We start from the raw sequence: 22,978 nt of genomic DNA, 5'->3' as shown, positions 1-22,978 counted from the left end.
GTGGTAATGTTTGATAAAGTTTAATATTCTCGTACTCTTGTATCGAAATTTGTTTGATCGACCAAACTTTTATGCCAACTGAATTACAAGTATCAGTAGATACTTGAATCAAAATTCAAAAATCAAGTCACCATTGCAGCTTGCAGCAGTTTGAATTTGAAACTTTTACAAAAAAGAATTATTTTGTTGGTTAGAATCTTCGACCATTAATAGATGGTATATATTAATAGTTAGAATAATTAGAACATATATTTCTTTAAAACTTTGAAAGTCAAGTTTGCGTATTAGCGTAGAAGAAAGAAATATAATTAATAAGAGGGACTTGTGTTTTTGAAGTACGGTAGTGGAGTTCTATCTTTTAGTCCAAACTAACTTTTGATTGCTTACTACACTAAGCTATAGCCTAATGGATATTATAATTCACGTTGATATTTTAAGAAAGAAGCCGTTACAGAAATGGTAAGTTATTTTGCTTGCTTTACGTTTTTGTATGTTACAATGAACACTTCAAGTCGAATGTCAAGCGCAAAAACCTTTTTGAGAATAAGGTAAAAGAATGGTCACAGTAGGTCAGTCTCTTCGTAAAGCTTGTCTGGATACTGCATTATTCAGGCCCCAACTAACGAGCATCATAGATGGGCTACGGTAATTTTAGCTCATTCACATGATGAATTGTTTCTATTAAAAAAATTATACTTATATTATATCTTCTTGGAAAAATTAGAAGCAAAACAGCATCAGATCCGTTGATGCAGTTCAGATGCAGTTGATGCATCCAGGTATATGGCATCCTTGGGCACTCAGCTCTTGTCAAAAACATGTTGCTTCTAAAAGAAGGATCTTCAAACAATGGCAAACATTAATTTGGATGCCTGCTGCCTGCACCGTGCAAGACTATTGCCATCATCTGGGCTCTCATACGGTATGCTACTGTCTATAGGCAGTACCGGTATGTCAACACTTATTAGGCATCCTTCTCCATGAAAAGGCACATTCATGCTCATAGAGCAAGAAATAGTGCAAATATTCACATACACAGACTACAAAAAATGAAGGACTGTCTTCCTGCATTGTCAATCAAGATGTTGATTGGCCCTCTTCTCTTTACACTGCTTGGTTCAGCAGTTTCAGGAATGTAATAACACGGTGGCTCTCATAAATTAGTTGTTGTGAGTGAGCTTCTTAACGACAACTTGAGCTGATTCATCCAGTGATTTCTGGGCATTGGTCGAGAAATTGGAAATACACTTCAGCCCATACCGATTATTTATTTTAAATTCCCATCCGATAGCAAGGGAGTAACCTGACTGAAACCTGCAGCTCATAACTGATTTGTATTGATGTAAACGAATTGATATTTTGCAGCATTTGCTGACAAACACTCACTGGATCCAAAATAAATATAAAGTTTGCTATAAAATAAACATGGATAGACAGGCCCATGTTTTAGCTTCAATCTGAATGCAATTACATTTATCATAGTAGATATTGGTTCAAATAGTAAGTACACAAGTGCAAGAGGCTTAATTTTTTCATGTTATTTAATTTTTTCAGTAAGATAATGGCAAAGGATCTCATTGATATAGTTAAAGTAGAGCTAATACAATTGAAAAAGGTTGTACCCGGCTCGAAAATAACTGAATTCACAGATGAACGTCTCAAAGATCAAGTTCAAAGTATCTGTCTATCAGAAGTGGAATCCTCTAGAGAGAAACTTCTCGATGCGGAAGCCTCAACACAGGTATATTCATTAGTATAAAACTTTGTAATGTTACAATTTCTATGTGATCAAAATTAATTGAAAATTTTGACCAACTTGAATTAAGTACAGGCGGATTTAATTTGATTACATTTCATTAATTAAACAAAAAAAATTTTATTTTAAGATTCAGTGCATGTAAGTGACCAGCTTAAATAAATATAATGATGATCAAGTTTGTTCTAGCTTCTTTGCAAGTCAAAGGGTTGTTTCATTACACATTTTTTTATTAAGAGTAAATATATATTTAAATTGATAATATATGAAGATTGAATTGAAAATATTACACCATCAAGGGGTCTTCTTATTGAAATAAAATATATAATGAAAGATTTTTAATAAAGATCAATAAGAGTTGTAAAGTTTTGCAATTTTTGTTTAATAAATTACATAATTTTGACATGTTCTATACTAGGTGAAGTATGTTCAAAGCTAATACGAATATGTCTTCAGGGCAGGGCGCCATTAGATCTGCATATTGTGTGATAAGGTTAGTAAAATATGCATTTCATCGAGTAATGTTGAGTTACAATATTAGATTGTTCAATACATGTGAAGAGTGAAGTTTCATATTAGAAGAATTTTTTGAGAAAAAATCTGATACGAAATTCAACTTGAAACCTCTCACTGATGTTGTACCATCAAATCAATCGTAATTTAGATCTGTGATTAATTTATAGTTTTCTATTCAATTTTATTTGTGAGTTTGAAGAAAATGAGTGTAATATTTGAAAGGAGCATAAACATGACTTCAAGTTTTCCTCAAATTTGAGATAGACTCATATGATGGAAAGCTAGCCACGGATGTATTGTCGTTGTCGAAGACTGGGGATTAAAGGTAGACAGTTTCACAAGCAAATGTTGGTTTGTCACTTTCGATGTGCAATTTGATAACTGACAAATAAATGAATTGACTTCAGGATACAAAACCTAGCGAACTGTCGACCGACCAATTGCTATTCCAATGCCACGTATATGACCTGGACGCGAGTGGCCCAAGCGTGGGCACAATCACCACTTCGGGCGAGGGAGGTTCCAGCGAAGAGCGACCCGCCTTCAATCACTGGATTCTGCCGTCAGCTGATTTCGATAGTCTCTGGGACAACCTTATCTACGACTGCAATATTAAAGAGAAGGTTAGTGTATGTTATACTGGGTGGCCCAAAAATCACTACCCATCAAGTAGTTAGGCCTCAGTTTCACCTTAGAATAAAATATGCGAGTAGGAAGTTCATCGCCAAGTAGGCTCTTATTCTTGAGATTCCTCCACTCTTCACAGCAGAGCGCTAGTGTGAGGAGAAGGGGTGGAGTCGAACGGCGGCCCCTCCACCAACTGACCATAAAGTGGAATATTATATGATATAATAATATTATGAACCATATAGGCTAAATGGATAATCGATTATGATAAACTCATTTCTTAAATCCATGGTCAAGAGTGGAGAGATGTTGAGAGAAGAAGTAGGAGAGACTGCTTTTAATCACTTCCTCACTCTCTCTGTCTTGTCTGGAATGAATTATTTTCTTCAAGTTTGAATAATTTTCAATCAAATTAGAGGTATCATTTTTTACAATTATTATCAACTTCCCTCTAAATTTCTCAATTCTCCCCATCCAAAAAGTTGAAAAATACGAATTTGAATCAATAATAAATAATCATCATTTCTTAACTAAATTGAACACAATATGTTGTCTTAGATTCATCATGATAAACACAACTGATTTTCATCTAAACTTTAATTTTGTGTGAAACGAAACTAATGTTAACGTATTGTGGGTTCAATTCAATTTTCATATTGTCATATTTCATACTTGACATCAAAACCATTCAATTTTTTTTTGAAATATTATTTTGTGAATTGGAAATCTGGTCGCGGATTCAATTATTAAATGTAATTGATCAATCTCCAAAGTACAAAGATGAAACGTGTGTTTTATCACGTTTCGTGAAGGCAATATTATGGGTTTTAGCTCCATGCTATACAAACAAGAATGAGTCGACTTTTGGTCTGTGAATCAAGGCTGCATGTTTTTTCCACATAAATAGATTTTGAATTTTTCTTTCGAGGCCCTTATTCTTTGAACCGTTTGTGAAGTTAGTTGTTGAATTAAACATTGGTTACCTGAAGGATTCTGTCTTGAGAATTCAATTATAGGCTCTCACAGTTCGGACAGTTTAAACCTGCATAATTGTATTTTCAGGATTTAAAACTTGTAGGGAAAGCTGGTGTTTTGATTCATCAGCTGGCAGAAGTTTTTTTTATATATATTTTTTTCAATTTAAAGTCGGGAGTGGTTTAACCGGACCTTGAGGATCAGACCAAGGGACAATTTTCAAGGTAAAGTGAGATAATAGTTGATTGTACATCATTTTTTCCAGACCAATAATTTTAAATTATAATATTTTTTATTAAAAACCTAAACGACCCGAAAACTCACTATAGTTTTTCTTTCTTCCCACCAATTGATTACAATATGTATTGAACATCTGAAGCTCCTTCAATCGTGTTCCTATTATTTATTTAAAGTATTTGTACAAATGACGATACTATATATTATGTAAATTACATTAGGAGAGAGAAAGTAAGGCAAACATTGAGCTATTATAAGTGATTTTTTAATACAAACATTTTTTTTCTATTTCTCTCTTAAAATTTTGATAGAGCCACAGTCATAAATTATTATTATTCTGGCTGGCTTATTCTGTTGCAGCTGCTGAACTACGCCGAAACAACTATGTTCTTCTCGGAGCACAAGCTGGACCCGAACATCATCACATGGAACCGGCTGGTGCTGCTGCACGGCCCCCCTGGCACCGGCAAGACCTCCCTCTGCAAGGCCATTGCGCAAAAACTCACCATCCGCCTCAACTACAAGTTCCGGCATGGCGAGCTCATCGAAATCAACAGCCATAGTCTATTCTCAAAGTTTTTCTCGGAAGTAAGCCAAACTCATCAACAATTCTACATTGAAATTCACTTTTAGCTGTCAGACTCTGTTAATATAAAGAGCAAGTATGTTTATTTTATCATAAATTCGTTGATGTTTTTTTATGAGAAATGCTGACAGTTGTAAGTGAATCTCACAGTAGAACATACTTGAAAGAAACTAGATAATATTATTATTATTGTTACTAGATATTTTTCTTCGATAGAACGCCTCGCTTTTGAACTTGAAGTTTTCACTCAAGTTATTTCATATTATATAAGTTTTCAGTTATTTCAAAGTTATTTCTCGAAGGTGAGTCAAGTGTTGGAATGACTGTCAATCATATAGCCTAATTCAAGATACTCTAAACCTAGCTCCGCAGTGCAGGCTAGTTGTTTGGCTGAATCGGACTAAGCGCTGAGACAGCAAATAATAGCAGCGTTGGTGGGAATGCGAGCGGCCGCAGTAACATCTTCCACCCAGCAATGGTCGGCGTAGTTCCGCCTAGCGGACAGACGAAAGATCAATCCAGTCGGTTATTTGATCCCTCCAGCCAGGCTCAGCCAAGCAGCCGAGACAATAGAACAATGGAGTGGCGGTCTTATAACCGTTAACAGTCATCCTGCAATGCGGCCGAAACACTTCCAAGCCAGACACCCATCTCGAATGACAACAACGCCAAGCTGTAAGAAACCATCCTGCACTGCGGCGCTAGGTTAAGGGCTGTATTTATGGATGATTCTTTACATTGAACTGCTAAGTGCGACCTTTCTGGAATGCGTGCCTATGAGACAATCAAAGAGAAAGATTGTTGTCAAATAATAATTTTTGTGTATCAAGTGCATTTGTGTTAGTCAAACCATGACTTGTGCAGCCATTATACAAAACAACTTCTTCTTTATTGCTAATGTAATTTTGAACTTCAAATTTATTGCATATTACAGCAACTTATATAATATTGTACTAAAATGTTTACTTGAAAGTTCTAAACAAACTTAAGAATTTCCATCGAAAGTTGAATTATTCAACTATAAAATCGTATTCATTGATAACTCGATAAATTATTACTCGTTATGATTTAAAATGACTTTTCTATGTAGATATTGTTCTGCATTGTGATAATATTAAGATTATTATATTATAGGCAGTTTCAAATGATTCCCCACCAACTAAAAGCCATTCATACATATTTGGGCAATTGTAATAATTTACTAATGTACTATTTCATTACATTACATTGTTTCGTATCATGATGGATGATGCATTTAATCTGAACTCTTCTAAAATGTTATCAGAGTATTCAATAAATTGTTAATTCAGTTTATTGAAGTTCTTTTTCAGTTTATAAATAGTTTGACTTCTTTTGAGATCGGACTCCCCTCTTTCTTAATTATTAAATACTTATTTAGTAAGATTGTTGAGGTAATTTGTGATGATTGTGTACGATTTGGCAGAGCGGTCAGCTGGTGATGCACATGTTCGACAAGATCAAAGAGCACCTGGAGGACAGCAAAGCACTGATTTTCGTGCTGATTGACGAGGTGGAGAGTCTGACCATGTCGCGGCAGAACGTGTGTGGCAACGAGCCGTCTGACGCCATCAGAGTCGTCAACGCCATCCTCACACAGATCGATCAGCTCAAAAGGTTTGTTTTTTGTACTAAACACATTTAAAAATAAATTTTATTTATTTATTGAAAAGATACATTATGTGTGAGAGCACTATGGAGACCCTATTAGGCCAGTTTCACACGGCAGAGACCTCGCTCCTGGAATATCATATTACGGAAGATCATATTTCATATTTTGCAGCTCTCCTGTACTTTCACATGGGGATCTTACGAATAAGCCGACAGATCTAACAACTCCGCCGACGTTTGCTCAAAGTATATGACTCATCACTTTTTCTCAAAGTCTAACTTCCTTAAAAATATAGATAGATTTCTGATTTCGGATTTGGATTCAGCGACCCCAAATTTTTTAAAGCGTAAGTCCCATTTTCAAAAATACCCGAAAACAAGGGAGTTATAGCTGTTTTTAATATAGCTTTCCATTATCATATGATTATATAGTACGTACTAAGATAATAATACTCCTGCCTCACAAAGGGACAGGCAAAGGTTTTAAGAAGTTTTTGAACACCTGAGAAGTTTATACATAAACATTTTTAATTTTTAAAAGTTCTAGTTTTCCAAAAAAATATTGAACTATGAAAAGATGAATCCAAATATGAAATCATAAATCATCTCCACTCATCACCCAATAAAATAGGAGGAAAAGGAATGTTGTACAGTAAAATTCACTGAATTTCAATTGTCATTCAACAATCCAATTTATCAGGTTCAAATCGTTGAATATCACTTTAAATTCCCAGCAATTATTGACTATTTCTTTTTAAAAACAGCCATAACTTCCTTGTTTTTGGATATTTTCGAAAACGGGACTTACGCTTAAAAGAATTTGGGGTCGCTGAATCCAAATCCGAAATCAGAAATCTTCTATCTATATTTTTAAGGAAGTTAGACTTTGAGAAAAAGTGATGAGTCATATACTTTGAGCAAATGTCGGCATAGTTGTTAGATCTTGCCTCTGCTTGCCTCGAGGGGAAAAGACGTGACAAAACGAGGTTCCTGGATAGGAGTCACCATGTGAAAGACACGATTTGACTCAATGTACTTCGACAAAAAAACGTGAACACTGTTCAGTGTTCAAGTTGCACGTCTCCTATCGTGTGAAAGAGGCCTTATTGCTCTCATAACATACAAATTATAGAATATGAATTAAAATTAAGCTTAAACTTGAGTAGAATGACAAAATTGAATATTATATCCTGACTTGTAGTTGAACGAGCTTAGCGAGTCCTTGGTTTGAACTCAAGGATTTTTGCGTTACTAGGTCTGTGTGGTAATCGCTGTAATGACTCCGTGCAAATGTCAAATTTCAAACTGGAAATTGTTTAATGATTCATTCAATATCTGAGAGTATTTTCAAGATGCAAGTGTTACGTTAGGCTAGTTGTTGTTTTTCAATGTAAATAAATGTTATATTTTTGGAAATAAATGAAATAGAACATTGTAGAGCCAACTAGAATGAGTTAAGTAATATATTTTATGATTTATAATTTATGACCTCTTTAAAAGATTTCAATATAATTTAAGGTTCAGCATTTCTGAAATAGCTTAGTTTTTACACTCTTCAATATTTACAATTATCCAAAAATAATATAATATTTTATTTTAAATGATTGAAACATTTATCTAAACAACAAGAGACGATATGAATATGTACGTTTATTCATTAGAAAACCATTGAATAGCTCTGAAAAAATAACAGAGAAGTATTGAAGAATTAAGTTGAATAAAAAAATAATTTTAATTAATTATAATGGGTGATAAAAAATTTAAATATTGAACCAGTACTTCATGCTTGTATGAGATGTACAAACCAGTATTGTATTAGATTATTCGAAATTATTTTGTGGTGATGGTTGTGCTGTTGCAGACGTAGCCTACTTCAATACACTTCTGACTCAAAGTATAAAAGTCTCTTTCTGCTGAGGATGATGCCCACATGAGGTTTTAAGCCGTTTTTAATGAGAGAGTAGATAATAAAATGAGTGGACCTACAGCTTTAGGTGTGTTCCGGACCACCGGGAAAGAATCTTGAAACTCATAAATTGTATTAAGAGGAGTTCGGCTCTCAAAGTGGTCACCCTTACAACGGGAGTAGGAAGCGCATGGAGCTTAACTTATCTTATCGATAGCTTATCAGCGAGACCACGAAACCAATCGCTTCCCCAATTGAACTATTCCTCAAATCAGACCTACTGAAGCACTCTTCAAGAACAACTTAACATACGACTAACAAAGATTTACAAAAAGCTCTATATTTGCCGCCTAAAATATATAGTCTGTTGCTAATTATAGCAAATCTTTAAACGGCATCAACGATTTTCTAATCCAATTAACCAAGCATATACTTTCAGGAAAAATGTGTTATTTAACCAATTAATTGACCTGCTTATTTGCTTCTCAGGTATCCAAACGTGTTATTGCTGACAACGTCAAATATTACGGGAGCTATGGACTGTGCCTTCATGGATAGAGCTGATATCAAACAGTATATTGGACCGCCCTCCAAGTATGGCATCTACTCTATTTACAAAACTTGCATTGATGAACTATTTCGGGTAAGAATATTACTGTATTTATTAATATAGTGATAGAATATTATGGAATTTATTGTAGATTGATTGATAGATTGGCTATCTTTATTTTTACCTTGTGGGGGGTCAAGTTACAGCAGGTCCTATCTCCTATTTAAACTTCCAATTCAATACGAAATGAACGTAGAAGTCGAAGTAGGCTACAATATTACTATATGCCTGAAACACTAATATTATTCCTGGAACTATTATAAAATTTTTAGTATATTTTTAGAGTAGTCTATATTGTAAAATTCGTAATTGTTAATGATTACTGTATTTGTTTTAACTACTGATATACGAAACAAATTAAAATTATATGTTTACCTTGTATCTCAACATTTCCCTTGCAAATAGATACAAAATACCGTTTTGGGCTTGAGCCAGTGTTACTTTTCTGCAAGTTTTGTAATTTTATAATAAAAGTTGTTTAAATATTCAAAATGCTTTATTGATATAGATTTGATCACATAGATGATTCCGGTGATTGATGTAGATTATTGATGACAATATTGCTTGAGATCTCAATACAGTATATGTGATTGTTTGGATGATTTTTAGCATTCGTTGTGTCTGTCTTATATAATTGAAAATAACGAAATAAAATTAATAAAGATTAGAATTTTTTAACACAATACATTCTCTCAGTTCCTCTCACTTTTTAACACCTCACTCGTTTTTAGCCTTCTATTCAAAACTTTGTATAATTCAAGTTTGAGTGGTAGTGAGGATTTCAAAGTCCTAACTCCGTCTAAAAAAGGATATTTTCATTACATTTCATTTATAGTTTTATATTGTCATGCACTTATATTTGTGTGCGTACTGTTGTAATTGGTAATGGTCCCTTTGGTTACACAGGGTCTACGTTTCATATTGAATGCAAAAGTCTCAAAAAATTCTGGGGGTCGTAAAATATTCAAATGCGTCAATCATAGTAAATCAAGAAAAAACTTATAAAAGAATATAAATAATAAAATATATTATATTAAGAATCATTTTTAAATGGAATCAACTAGTATCTCTTATTTGCATTTTTATTTGTTTAATAAAAATGGTACTTAGTTGTTTCCTTTAAAATATTGAGTAATCCTAGAAGATACCGTACATGAGAATAAATTATACTATACTTTTTTGAAATTCCAGTTCCCAATAATTTTCATCCATCAATAATAGCTCTTTTATTTTCAGGCTGGGATGATTTTAAGCTCAGATATGCACAAATTATTGCCTATATCTGTGATAAGATCGCATGTGTTCAATGGAGAAGGAGATGATTGTACAAAAAGACTGCTTGAAATATCTCAGTGAGTATAACCTTTACAGCAACAATAATATTCACTTCAAATCAAATATTGATTATTGAATCTGATAAGAGTGTAACAAACACTCTCCAAAATTAATGAGTTTTTCTATTATTTCAAACTATGAAACCAATGTTAATCCAACTTTACAGCAGTTGAAAAATTAATCTATCTCACTTATTATTCTAAACCTACACACTAACAACGTTTCTTAATGATCACGAGAGTCTAACTGAATTAACTCAGTTATTGTAATAAATTCTATAATTTCTTCCAAAATTAAACACTTCTCAACTGATATCAACTGATTAAGTAAATATAGTGATGTAGGCCAGCCCTACATGAATACTATCATGTGAGCACGCTTGTCAAGGTGACTGTTTTAGCAACGAACGTTTACAAGTAAATAACTAGTTAGAGATTTATAAGATGATGTTGTATTTTATTTTTATCTTGCTCATGTAAACTTTTAATGAATAATGTGTTTATTACAAAAGCACATTTACAACATTGGTGTCAGAAGTGAAATTGGATCTTAAAGAAAAAAATTGCGCTAAAAGATTGTCACAAAGAAAAGTTTTGAATGAAAACGTGAGCAAGAAAAAAATGATGATGGAAGCACTCAACGAGTTGGTGAATTCACTCAAAGAAGGTATGCTAGAATGTGTATCTAATATGGGACAAAACTTGCAACAGGAAATCCAGGAAAAATGTTAAACCGTTTGAGATTGTTTATGTTAGTATTGATGGGGAAAAAGTAAAGATGCTGGATGACTTTTAGAAGAATCATGGTCATTGGTTTGCTTTGAACTTTGATGAGCCTTTTAGGTTGGCTCTGAGATTCATGTATAACATTTTTAGTGTGCCAAAAGTGATAGTAATTTACTCACAAGGGAATCTGATCAAGTGGAGAGGCTTACAAGAGATACAGGCGATTGAAGTCAATGTTCTTGTAACCTCGTCTGACTGATTTGAAAATTTTATTAATTTTAAAACAAGATTTCATAAAATTACTTTCAGATAAAGAATTATTTTAATCAAATAGATGAATTGAAAGTGACTGAAGTTATTCAATGACAATACCAAGTTAAGAAAGGTATTACTATCTCTCGACCTAGAATATCAGAGATGAATAGTTAGAAGAAACAGACCTTCGGAAGCAACATTGTTTGGTGCCTCAAGGAAGTCACACATAGGGTGTGGGCACAGGTAACTGCCTAGGGTGTGCAGGTTACGACATGCATTAGAGTATGCATAAGTGAGAAAATAAGGAGCAAGTGAGGGTGTCACTCCTCAGTCCTCAGCATGTAGCTGAGAGGAAATACAACTGTCCGGTACTGCAGAAGCATGGCTGTCTGGCGGGGAGGAAGCGTGGGTTGTTTGTTACTGCAGACATGGAGGTTTGGCAGGGAGGAAGTGTGTCTGTCCTGAGGTTTGGCTGAGCAGGGTATTGCTTGATTTAGAGGTTTGAGACTGACGCGAAGAAGCCAACAAGGTGGAGGATCAAATGCTGCTATACGTAATTGTTCAAGTTTGTTATTCACACGAATTTAATTTGGCAATTACAAAACAAATTTTTGCTCAAAATTAGTAAGAGCAAGAGAAGGCCCGTGCTACATTGTGAAGAGGATATTGTGTACAGGATCAAGAAAACTGAATCAAGAATCAAACCAAAGGTTATACACATTAGTTGTCTACCATCTTATCAAGGAAATCTGGATATTGGAGACCAATATCACTAGGGATAGTGATGTAGCCTAGCACTACATGGATACTATCATGTGAGCACGGTTGTCAAGGTGACTGTTATGGCAACGAACTGTTTATGTAAAGATATGTTCAGAGAGTTTTATGAGATATGTTCAAAGATGAAGTTGTATTTTATTTTTATCTTGCTCATGTAAACTTTTAATGAATAAAGTGTTAATTACAAAAGCACATTTACAACAATATTATCAACAATTGCAGCTTACTCCTTAACTCCTTTACTCCAACAAAGCTCACTAAAGCTGCGTTTACACTGTGTAACTTTGTTTTATGTAACAGGTTATATGTAACTTTTGTTAGAAAAATAAGTTATACAACAAAAGTTTGATTGACAAAAATGAATTTGTAACATGTTATAAAACAAAATCAAGTTTGTGGGTCTCTACAGTAACTATATTACTCAAAGTATGGCCATTGACTGTCACGTGGTACAAATCCGCCATTAAGATTATAAACAAACTTTATAGTCCTATCTTATTTATTAAAAATTATTTGGAAATATATTGGAAATTTGAAACTTATTACTTCTTTTCCCGATTGGAAACGTATTTTGAACTTCCGTTGAGTTTGGTATGAAAGTTTTGAAGGGAAACGCATTATACTTTGATATAGATCAATAAAGTTTATTTATATAACATTAATAACGCTTAAAACATCAATTTTTCTTTCCTCGGGCGCGCACCTCAAGGATCAAAATTTCAAACACTTATAACTTTTGTCATGATCGGATGTCATTATACCACAGCTAATTCTTCTCGGCTGGTCAAGGAGGTTCAAAAAAATGCTTCATGAGTCGAATTCGATCGAAAAATACGAAATTCATCCCTGAGTGTAGATTAACCAGTACTTCAATACACAAAGAAATGACAAATCAAAGCTATGTATCTCGGTAACCTTTTATTATAAAAAAGACTTGATCTTGAATTTTAGAATTGAATTTTTTCCTACCAGTTTTAGTTGCTGCACACGGAAGAATATAATCGTAATGTAAGATTCGATCGTAAAAAATCAAGAAATCGATGATACTTTTCTCATAAATTAACGGTCTAGGCAGTGCTATGATAGGGAACAGTGATTCAAGATTAATTTTAGGCAATTATGAGCTCGTAGAGGATGAATTGTCTACAATTTGGAATCAATCATGAGTTTCTATGATGTATCAGACTCTTGATTAACAGAAAAATAAAAAAAAATGAAAAACTGGAATCGCCCTTTTTAAAATTGGTTGTAACTGACTAATAATACTGGAATCGAGAGTATTCTTTATTGTAGTGGAAAGAAGAAATACTTTTTCACATTTTGAAATTTTATCCGAAGTATTTCACAATATGCAGCTTTAAATAAGGAAATTAGTCATTTTTTTGTGAATTGAAATACTGTTTAAAGTACACTCAAGGATAAATTTCTCTATTTTTGGTCGAATTTCACATATAATGCGCGATTTGGAACCGCCTTGACATGCTGAGAAGAATGAGCTGTGGTACAATGAAATCTGATCATTGTGTCAAAGTCAAAAGTGTTTGATTCTTGAGGTTTTGATTCTTGAGGTGTCCTTATACGCGCCTCTCCACTAAATTAAGAGAATATAATGGGTGATATATAGGTGATATAACACAAAGTTACATGTAATAATTTACATGAATTTATAACATTTTTGTTGAAGTTGTTATATAACCATAACGTTCTATAACAAAGTTACACAGTTTAAACGTAGCTAAAGGGAGAACTTGTTATATATAACACGAAATTATGTTTTAAAACATGAAATTACATGTAAGAAGTTGAATGAATTCATAACATTTTTGTTAAAGTTGTTATATAACCAATGTTTTATAACAAAGTTACACAGTGTAAACGCAGCTTAAGGTATATTTAGTATGCCTAGGTATATTGAATTGCGATTGTAGAAGTGAAAAGAGTAAATCACAAGATTAAATAAACTAATGTTGGTATTTCAATTCGATTAATCACAAATGTTATTATAATGTTGATTAAAATGATCAAATAAATAGTTAATGTTGATATGTTAATTTAATTAATCACGAATGCTGTTGATACCATTAGTCACATACGCTGCAATTGTTGATAATATAGCCTATTTAGTTAATCAGTTGATATCCTTATTGTTAGTTTTTTGATCTTTCTCAATTTGGAATTTTCAATCTGTTTTGTTTTGCAGAGATAGTGTTGGATTGAGCGGTCGAGCCTTAAGGAAAATACCTTTTCTGGCCTATGCGCACTACATTCGATCAAGAGTGGTTGAACTCAAAGACTTCTTGGACGGCTTGGAAATCGCTGTTGAACTGTACAGAAAAGAAGACAGCCATCAAACCAATTCTTAACTCATGCAATTTGGTAAATTGATCGATCAAGAATAATATTTTAATAAGATGAAATTTATCATACTGTAATTTACAAATAGAACCGTGTTCATTCAAGGATTGATATAGATTATAGATGTAACTCAATAATGAATAATTATTATTAATAGACAGGACATAGTGAATATACCAACCAAAAATAATTTTTCTACAAATGAGATTCAAGTAATTGTATTATAATTTAGATAAAGTGCAGTATTCATTTAAGGAATATTATATAATACGTATTTCATTAGTATATTATTGTGATTTAGTGACATCATTTAAAATACTCGTGTTGAATCTAGATACCCAATAAATCCATTTTTGTAACTAATTGATTTTATTTCTGATCCAGTCTGTTTTATTAAGTTTGGATCCATACTATTAACTTCCAAATGTACTTTCAAATTGGTATGGTATCAAGGAATTATAGTAAGATTCACTTTAAACTCTCAGAATTGGGTGAGTTGGAAGCATAAATGTTTTTGTAAAAAACGCTTACATATCGTAGTATCACTATACATAAGACTATCCTCCTCAAGCAGATACAAACCCTTTTTTATTGGTGCGGCTAGATGCCTCAGTTATAAAAAAATGTTTTCTTCTCAGGCCAGACCAATAGAAAAAACATACCTATTAACTCTTATGTTTTATTTTGCTCTATATAACTGTATTTATCCAATTTGTTCAGGGATCCTAGGATATTAAAGTAACCTAAAAACAAATTACCAACTTGGAAACTAATGATTAGGCACACTTTCATGAGTAAAGAAAGGTAATAATATTATAAATATGAGGCATGAATCATTGTTTTCGTTCACAACCCATTGATCCTTGTTAACATTGGATTGAAAATTTATTTTAGGTTTAGGGTTTGAAGAATTTCTACTATGACTTATACATAATTGTGTTCAAACCATAATATGAAACGCCTTTTATTTTCATTCCTTTACTCAGCTATGTTTATCAAGGCTTTCCTATTTATAATAGAGCTACATATTGATTTCGAAGGCCATTAGGGGAATGAAGATGATAATCCACACATGTGTAGGACACTACAGTGTTATTCACTTCAAACTGTCAGCATTCCTTGTATATAACCTCAGTGCTTCCCATTCAAACATTATGCTTACAGTTTGAAGTGAACCTCATTATATAAAAATGTTTTGTAATAAGAGCAATGATTTGAGCATCAATAATAACTGCTGTCAAGTTAACGTTATGAACAAAGGTAACTGAGATTCGATTCATTCGTGTTGGAAGTTATTATCACATATACATTACTCACATCACATCCCATTACGTTGTGTGTCTTTCTCACAATAGAATTAGGTCAAGTCCACTAGTATATTGTTCAAGTTCAATTTGTTAAAATTGTATGAGCATAGTTCACATTTCATGATATGATTAATGGACCTGCTTTGGATTCAGGACCTTCTCTCATATTCATCTCAAATATCTATTGCTTGATCTCTGTAGTAATCATCATTCCAAATTATCTAGTTGCAGAGCAAAAGAAAGGGTATATATTTTTGAAGTTGAAGATAACTTATTACACTCGAATTTAGTTTGAAATTTGAATAGTAGAGCTGAATAAAGGTTGGTTGTAATTAATTTGTGAAATTGTATTATTGCAAGTTATTCCCTTGAACCAGATATTATTTGATGAATGATAAAACCACATTATTTAGTAGCCTACTCAACACCGGTACCAATACCATACCTTTAATTCATCATTATTTACCTTCATGAAATAGCTTTATTATATTATTTTTATTGTTACGGTACCGGTACTGTGAGTTACTTAGCTACGGTACTTGGATGATATTATCATGTGTTGCAAACATCAGAACTCTGTACCGTACTGTATCAGATTAAAATTGATCAAAAACTAAACTTAACTCTTATAAAAAATATAATCTCTGTTCCTTTCATAATTGATTATTTTTAGTTGCAGTTTTATATTGATGAGCGTTATAATTATGCTTTGATGGTGTCTATATTTTATACCATCCAGCACTTGAAATTATTGTTACAATATCCGTAAATCTAAGAATATCAGCCTACGTTAGAAATTTTCGTCTACTAAATTGTAATAAAATCCAAAATCTTATTTGAAATTGAAAAAATAGAGGGACAATGAAAATACTAGTAGGTAGGTACTTGCAGTTGCTAACATTTAGTACATTTTTTATTATTTTTTTCTAGGCACGGCTATTTTATACTGAGTGAGTCCTCTCATTTGAGTTGAAATTCTTGAAATTCAGTCATTCTCATCACATATGCTACTATTTTAATACATACATATCAAGTGGCTCACTGTGTGTACTGGCACTTAACAGTATTATAAAAAAACAAATAACTCTCGAACATTAGTTACGTCTTCTCTGTAGGGCGAAGATTTGTTTCCTAAAAAAATATCTTTGAATATCAAAACATTAGTATTTATATGAAGGCATTTTACATGTAAGCTACCTCCGATCGGTTCGTCAATTCTTTTACTTACACTTGATAGATCGAAAACTACTTCTACCTATTTTTTCTACTTTCTCTTTCTATTAATGCCAGAGAGTACAGAATGTAATATATACAGTAATGAATAGAGAGAATGTAATATATAGAGTATACATCCTATCCTCACTGATTAATGCACACTCTGGAAACTGATGCATCATTGTCTTGTTCCATCTCAACTCTATGCAGGAAGAGATACGATGACTGTGTGATTTTCAGGCCTCACATCAGACCTGCTTCCAAAATCAAGATGTAGGATGGGCTAATCAATCTTATTGTATGCATTTATCAGGAGGATTAATGATTGTTCAACTTCATATTTGACATTCGCTAAAAAAGAATGTCTCAATCACTGTCTATTGAACACAATCAAGCGTGGGAATAATCGTGTTTATCATTATTCATTGTCAAATCGTCATTGTCAATGTCATCACAGCTGATTCTAGATCCTGCTAATGTGTTGGTTATTTATTTGATAGTGATCGACTGATATAATATAATTTTTGAAAATTATAGATTTGTTCTATTAGCCCAGTCAATAAAGACATTGATGAGCAACAAATTAGGGAAAGATGAATTTTTACAGAATGCTAGTATACATACCGTAATACATAGCCTGGAACCGAAAAGTGTCCATCGTTATAGCGTTTGCTGACTCCCTCCCCTCCCCCACGAGCACCCCGAAGCTCGCAGCTGCAATGGTATCGTAAAACAAGTATATCTTGGTTTAAGATATCGATCTGACTTTGATTAAATCCTCTTAAGAAAGAATGGATCTACAATTAATATCACATAACATTCCTTCGTATAGCCTATTGTTCAGGATGTTATTTCCATACAAAACCAGAAAATTAGGAAATTTTTCATCCCATAAATTTATATTCTGTCTAATGAAAGTTTACGCCTCCGTTTATTGAGGAAAATAATCATCAATTATGAAAGTTCGTTTCAAGACTTCGTTCTAAAATGATGAATCAAAAGTCAAACTTTTTTGATGTTCTATACTCTTAATTGGCCAGTTAATCTGCACAATGTACGTTTCTTCGCGCTAAATTTTCATTTGAGTAAAACAACCACATACAGGTATTTTCGGGAAAACTATTCTTTCAAGTGCTTTTTTCTGTTCTCAATGGCATCCACATCGGAAGCCCTTGATGATAGAGATTTGGATTTGGTCTCAAATTGTGGACCAGGATTCTTCCTTCCACGTGCTTTAAATTAAATTAAGAATAAATAGTTTTGAATTTTGTTATGTAAGTTTAAAGAAGCCGAAGATTACAATAAATTTATCCTCTCTACATAGTTTAGTCACCACTAAAAATTAATGCAAGAAAAATACAATTAATTGGTATAGAAATGTAGGGAATTTTATTCTCTATGTCTATGAACCCGGTTCTCTACCTTTTACGCAGATTAAAGGAATGTGTCCCAAGGCAGCATTTGAGAATTGCCTACCCACTTTGCCTTTTTTAAAGCACTTTTTTGTATTGCCTATCCTTATGGGGATGTGCTCCTGATGCCCAACAAATTCTGCTACTTCAGAAAAGGACAGATAGAATTATTTCTGATTGCTAACTACCTGGATCACTGCAAACCTTTGTTCGTTGAAGTAATGATCAAGAAATAATAACTATTTATAGCTTTTTTGTCTTTTTGGTGTCACTGAATGTAAAAAAATGAAAAAAGAATGTGAAAAAAATATTAAATCTTCTATGTAGGGAGGACATTCATCACTATAATACTAGAAATAGGTTGCAAATTGATGTCCCTTATACTAGGCTGAGGAGAGTGCAAATGAATTCAAAGCTAATTTCTTTGAGAATCTTTAATAAGTTTCCTGCTTCAGTGAGAAGCAGGTCGGGATTGTCTCTTGCGCTCCGCCGAAAATCGGTTTTTGCGCCGCAGATCAAAAATCAGTTGGCTGAGATCGGGATTAACCACGCTCGAGCGCAAAAGTTGGCCGACCGGCAATTATCGCAGGGAAAAACCTGCGGTCTAAAAATCGGTTTGCTGAGTTCCAGTCTAGGCTAAAAATTAATCTCGGTGGATTGCTGAGTTCAAGCGTAGATCAACTCTGGTTTAAAAGAAAATCTTGGTGGATTGCTGAGATCGGGATCAGGCTAAAATGTGATAATTTCAGGAGCAAAAATGATTATTTTAGACTCCAACTTAGACCTTCTAGGAGGCAGGTTTAAGTTCGGGATTAAGCTATTAAAATTATTTTATCAAAAACCAGTGTCAAATTGGGGTTCGTCTTTGAATTCTGAACAATTTCATTACCAATAAAGTCATATTTGAAATGTTTTCCATTTATGTTTAAAATATTATAACATAAGAAAGTGAAAATGAAAACACCTTCAAACAATAAGAAAATTCTATACCTCTCACGAGAAGGTGGTCCGGGGGGCCTCCTCCAGAAAATTTTAGAAAAATACCCTCAATTTGGTGTGATTTCAAGCAATTTCTACTTGAAAAACTACATCCTAATAATGAAGTTTCTTTATGTTCAGTGAGCTAATTATTATTTAATTTTTCATAGAAAATAATATATCATAGGCCTATGATATTTCAGTTCATACAACAGATAGAATGGAAATATAATTTTATTAGTCATTCAATTGTTTCAAAAAATAGTTCCATAGTCTTCAAACCTATGATTTTCATGATTTTTACTCAAGTGCAAAAAATATATTGGGGGGGAGGGATATATTCCATTTTTCCAGATATTACTGGATATTTGTATATCCTCCTGTCCCCGGTGGAAACTACTCTTTAATCATAACATAACTGGGAAATTTTGTGGGTACCATATTAAAAAAAAGGTGCTGGAGCATTGTTTAAGGGAACTACGTTTCAATCACATGAACTGATTTACATACATGATTTTTTCATATTCATGCATGAAACTCAATGAACAATATTATCAATACATGTTATATTGAACTTTTAATTGTTAAAGATGGTAAAAACAAAACTGACTTACTTCAAAAAGATCTTTCTGAAGTATTCGTTATACGCAGTTCCATAGAGTAAAGATACTGTTTGAAAGTTACCTATTTATTTGTCTCTGGCAGTACGCACTAGCCCATTCACTGTGTAAAATCCATAATTTTATTATCATTCTGATATTCTCTCAAATATATTTTTTGGTTTAAACAATGTCTGAAAAAATATTAAATTGGAAGCCAATTCTTTTGGCTCAATTTCTATCGACCACTGAATTACCTTCTACGAATCTAGGCTACGATAGTATCGATGCTTGGTTTGAATATAATATGGAACTGCACCTACACCAGTAATGAAGGAGAACTGTATTAAATACGTTGTAATTGTAAGAAAGTGTGAGATGATGATATCTATGTGGGGTTGATTGTTGCTAATTGGAGGCAGCTGCGTTTGCTTGCATCATCACGGGATGCAGAAATAGTCTGCATTGCATAATTGAGCTTTCAAGTTGAGTCCAGATGGTAATGAGCGACCCTTCGTTTGCGTGATCCTTTCTGTGGAAGTGATTTTGTGAGTGGATGAAGTGAATAATGGATTATCTTGAATATTTGGATTATTACGAACCAATACCTCAAGTCGGCCAGTACGGTGTTCGAATTTAAAACTGAAGAGAAGTAAGTGCTGATTGCTCTCAGATTTTTTGCTGATGGTAGTCCACAGAGAGACTGGCGATTTATGTGAGTACTGCAGCATCATGTCGCATTGTACATAGTGTTGCGGCGATAGCTATTATTTGTTTAGTAATGAAAAAATATTACAGTAAATTCTTAGCTGGACAATACGCTAGAAAAAAAAATAAATTTTTGAAATAAATGAAAATTCACTCAAGTGAGCATCTAGCACGAAAAAAAACGTACATTGTGCAGATTAAGATTAACTGAACAATTAAGATTATAGGACATAAGAAAGGACACAATAAGATTAGGACATAAGAAAGTATTTGACTTTGTGATACATCATTTTAAAGGTTTTGAGTCGAGCTATAACTTTTATACAAAATATTTTTCTCGATAAACGGAAGCGTAAACTTTTATTTGACAAAATATAAAATTACAAAGTGAAAATTTCCCAATATCCTGGCTTTGTATGAAAATAACTTCCTGATCAATAGATATACGATTTACAGTTTATAGCCTGTATTCATGATATTTGTTTATATTTATTGTTGGTAAAATTCCACTTCAGTCAGTGGCAAAAAGTGTTAACACAGTACGGTGGGTACTATATTATGTTGGTAGCCATTTATATATGAAAGAAGCTAGGATTTATTATGTTCATAAAATTTCTTCCTTTATTTCCTTGTTTTGAAACGATGCGGGTCTTCAGTCATATTGTATTTTCCCATCATCTTCAATTTATTGTCAACGAGAAGGAATATTTAAGCTTATGTCAAAAACTAGATGCCTTCTAGCTTATGTCATAAATCACCAAAAAAATATCATAATGATAGAATAATGTGAAATATAATTGAGGGGGCATCTAATGAACAAGTCACAATGAAGTACAAAAAGTTCATTATTTTCAAAAATTACGCCCTATTGCCTGTAACATCCAAGAATGTGAATTGGTATGGAATATCATTGTATCAAATCGAAATTTGTAGCTTGTAATATTAAATTCGATTCGTAATGTACAGTATGTAGAATTCAAATTATATCTTTCCAAGTAGCAGGCTATTTATAATCATAGTATGTTTACCTCCTCCGAATGGTTTGTGAAATGTTTATGGAAAATGGAACCTGGAAACACAAAGGAAATAATATAATTGGTTAATGAATCATAGCCTACATACAATACTTCTATGAAGTGGGATAATTCAAGTTTTGCTAACTGCTTTTAATTAATAATTGCTCCTGTATAATTCAGAATTGACAATTTTTCCAAGTTTTCATCCTTTTTCCTTTTTTATCTGTAAATCAATGATATTGTAGAATCAAATTTTGAGATTCTTTACTCATTTATCTATCTATTCATAAAGAACAATAAATTGCACTGCGGTTAGATGATGCAACACAGGCATTCGCCCAAAACTAATTCAAGTCTTAATTAAAAATAAACAGTCCAGACGTTATATTGAATTAATATTGTAATTCACACGCCATTTTGAGTCCTAAATAAGTATGAATATGATCTGCTTGCACTAATTGAGAAGTTGAATCGATTTGAACAATTACTGGATACAATCACACCTGAGTTCAATTGAGAAGTGTTACGGTAGCGTTAATTGGAGCAGCATTAACCGAATGTATCAAATAATAATGCATAATATTATTATAGCCTTCATGGCTCCCATTCTTCAGCCTACTCCATCAACTAAAGGAGTAATCAGTTTAGCTTTTGGCAGACTTGGATAATACGCGGTAGAGCACATTGAGCCATTATTATGTAGAAGATGGTTTATCGGACATGATAATAATGTGGAGACGCACGATGACTTTCTTTCGAATCGTGAGTTGTGATCAATGGAGCTGTTTGGCTGCTCAGCTTCCTTCCGCGTGGCCTCAACATTCGAAAGTGACAGCGTGAAAAAATTATTGACGTGACCAGACGGAGGATATTTACATGCGGCTGCTGCCAGGTGGAAGGTGCTAGCTGCTGCTCACTTCGTGACTCGGAAGCACTAATATGCTTTTTATCAACCAAGTGTTTGGCTTCATATAGGAAGCTGTACAGGCGTTTAATTCTCTGTACACCACCAAATGAAATATAGGCATTTAATTATCTGTAACCTACCTGTTTAAATACGGGTATAGTCCACTATATAGTTGTACAGTCCGTCGTAAAGATGTTAGAGATTTAGTGTTGAAGATGTCATTATTGATTTAATTTTAGAAGTTAATAGATTGGAGAAACCAGCACGCCATTGTTTTAATTTAATTATGTTTATAGGCGTAGAAAAACACATAAACTACCTATACCAACCCTGGCTGACGACAGCAAAGGCCATGTAAATTTAATTTTTGTTATGTTTGAAATTATAATTCAATCCCTAGTAATGTTTACATAATAAATTAAAGAAATAGAAATAAAGATAATAAAATATTGGTACCGTACATGATAAACGATTTTTTAGTTTTGTGATAGCATTGTTGCTAAGGATGCAATATAATGCGTGTTACGTAAATGGTCATCAATAG

General features: G+C 33.1%; 1 protein-coding gene across 1 annotated transcript; it reads left to right on the top strand.

The window, feature by feature from the left end:
- Nucleotides 1-143: 143 nt before the first annotated feature.
- Nucleotides 144-15,939, top strand: LOC111055314 (pachytene checkpoint protein 2 homolog). Its single transcript, XM_022342487.2, has 8 exons — nt 144-459; nt 1,555-1,741; nt 2,680-2,895; nt 4,472-4,699; nt 6,142-6,332; nt 8,722-8,875; nt 10,079-10,194; nt 14,138-15,939. The coding sequence occupies exons 1-8, from the start codon at nt 407-409 to the stop codon at nt 14,298-14,300; spliced, it is 1,308 nt and encodes a 435-aa protein (XP_022198179.2). The 5' UTR covers nt 144-406; the 3' UTR covers nt 14,301-15,939.
- The last annotated feature ends 7,039 nt before the right edge of the window (nt 15,940-22,978 follow it).

The sequence above is a fragment of the Nilaparvata lugens genome, chromosome 2 (genome assembly GCF_014356525.2).
Source record: "Nilaparvata lugens isolate BPH chromosome 2, ASM1435652v1, whole genome shotgun sequence".
In the NCBI taxonomy this organism is placed as follows: domain Eukaryota; kingdom Metazoa; phylum Arthropoda; class Insecta; order Hemiptera; family Delphacidae; genus Nilaparvata; species Nilaparvata lugens.
The sequence above is the reverse complement of the archived record's forward strand: the minus strand, read 5'-3'. Positions and strand labels throughout refer to the sequence as shown.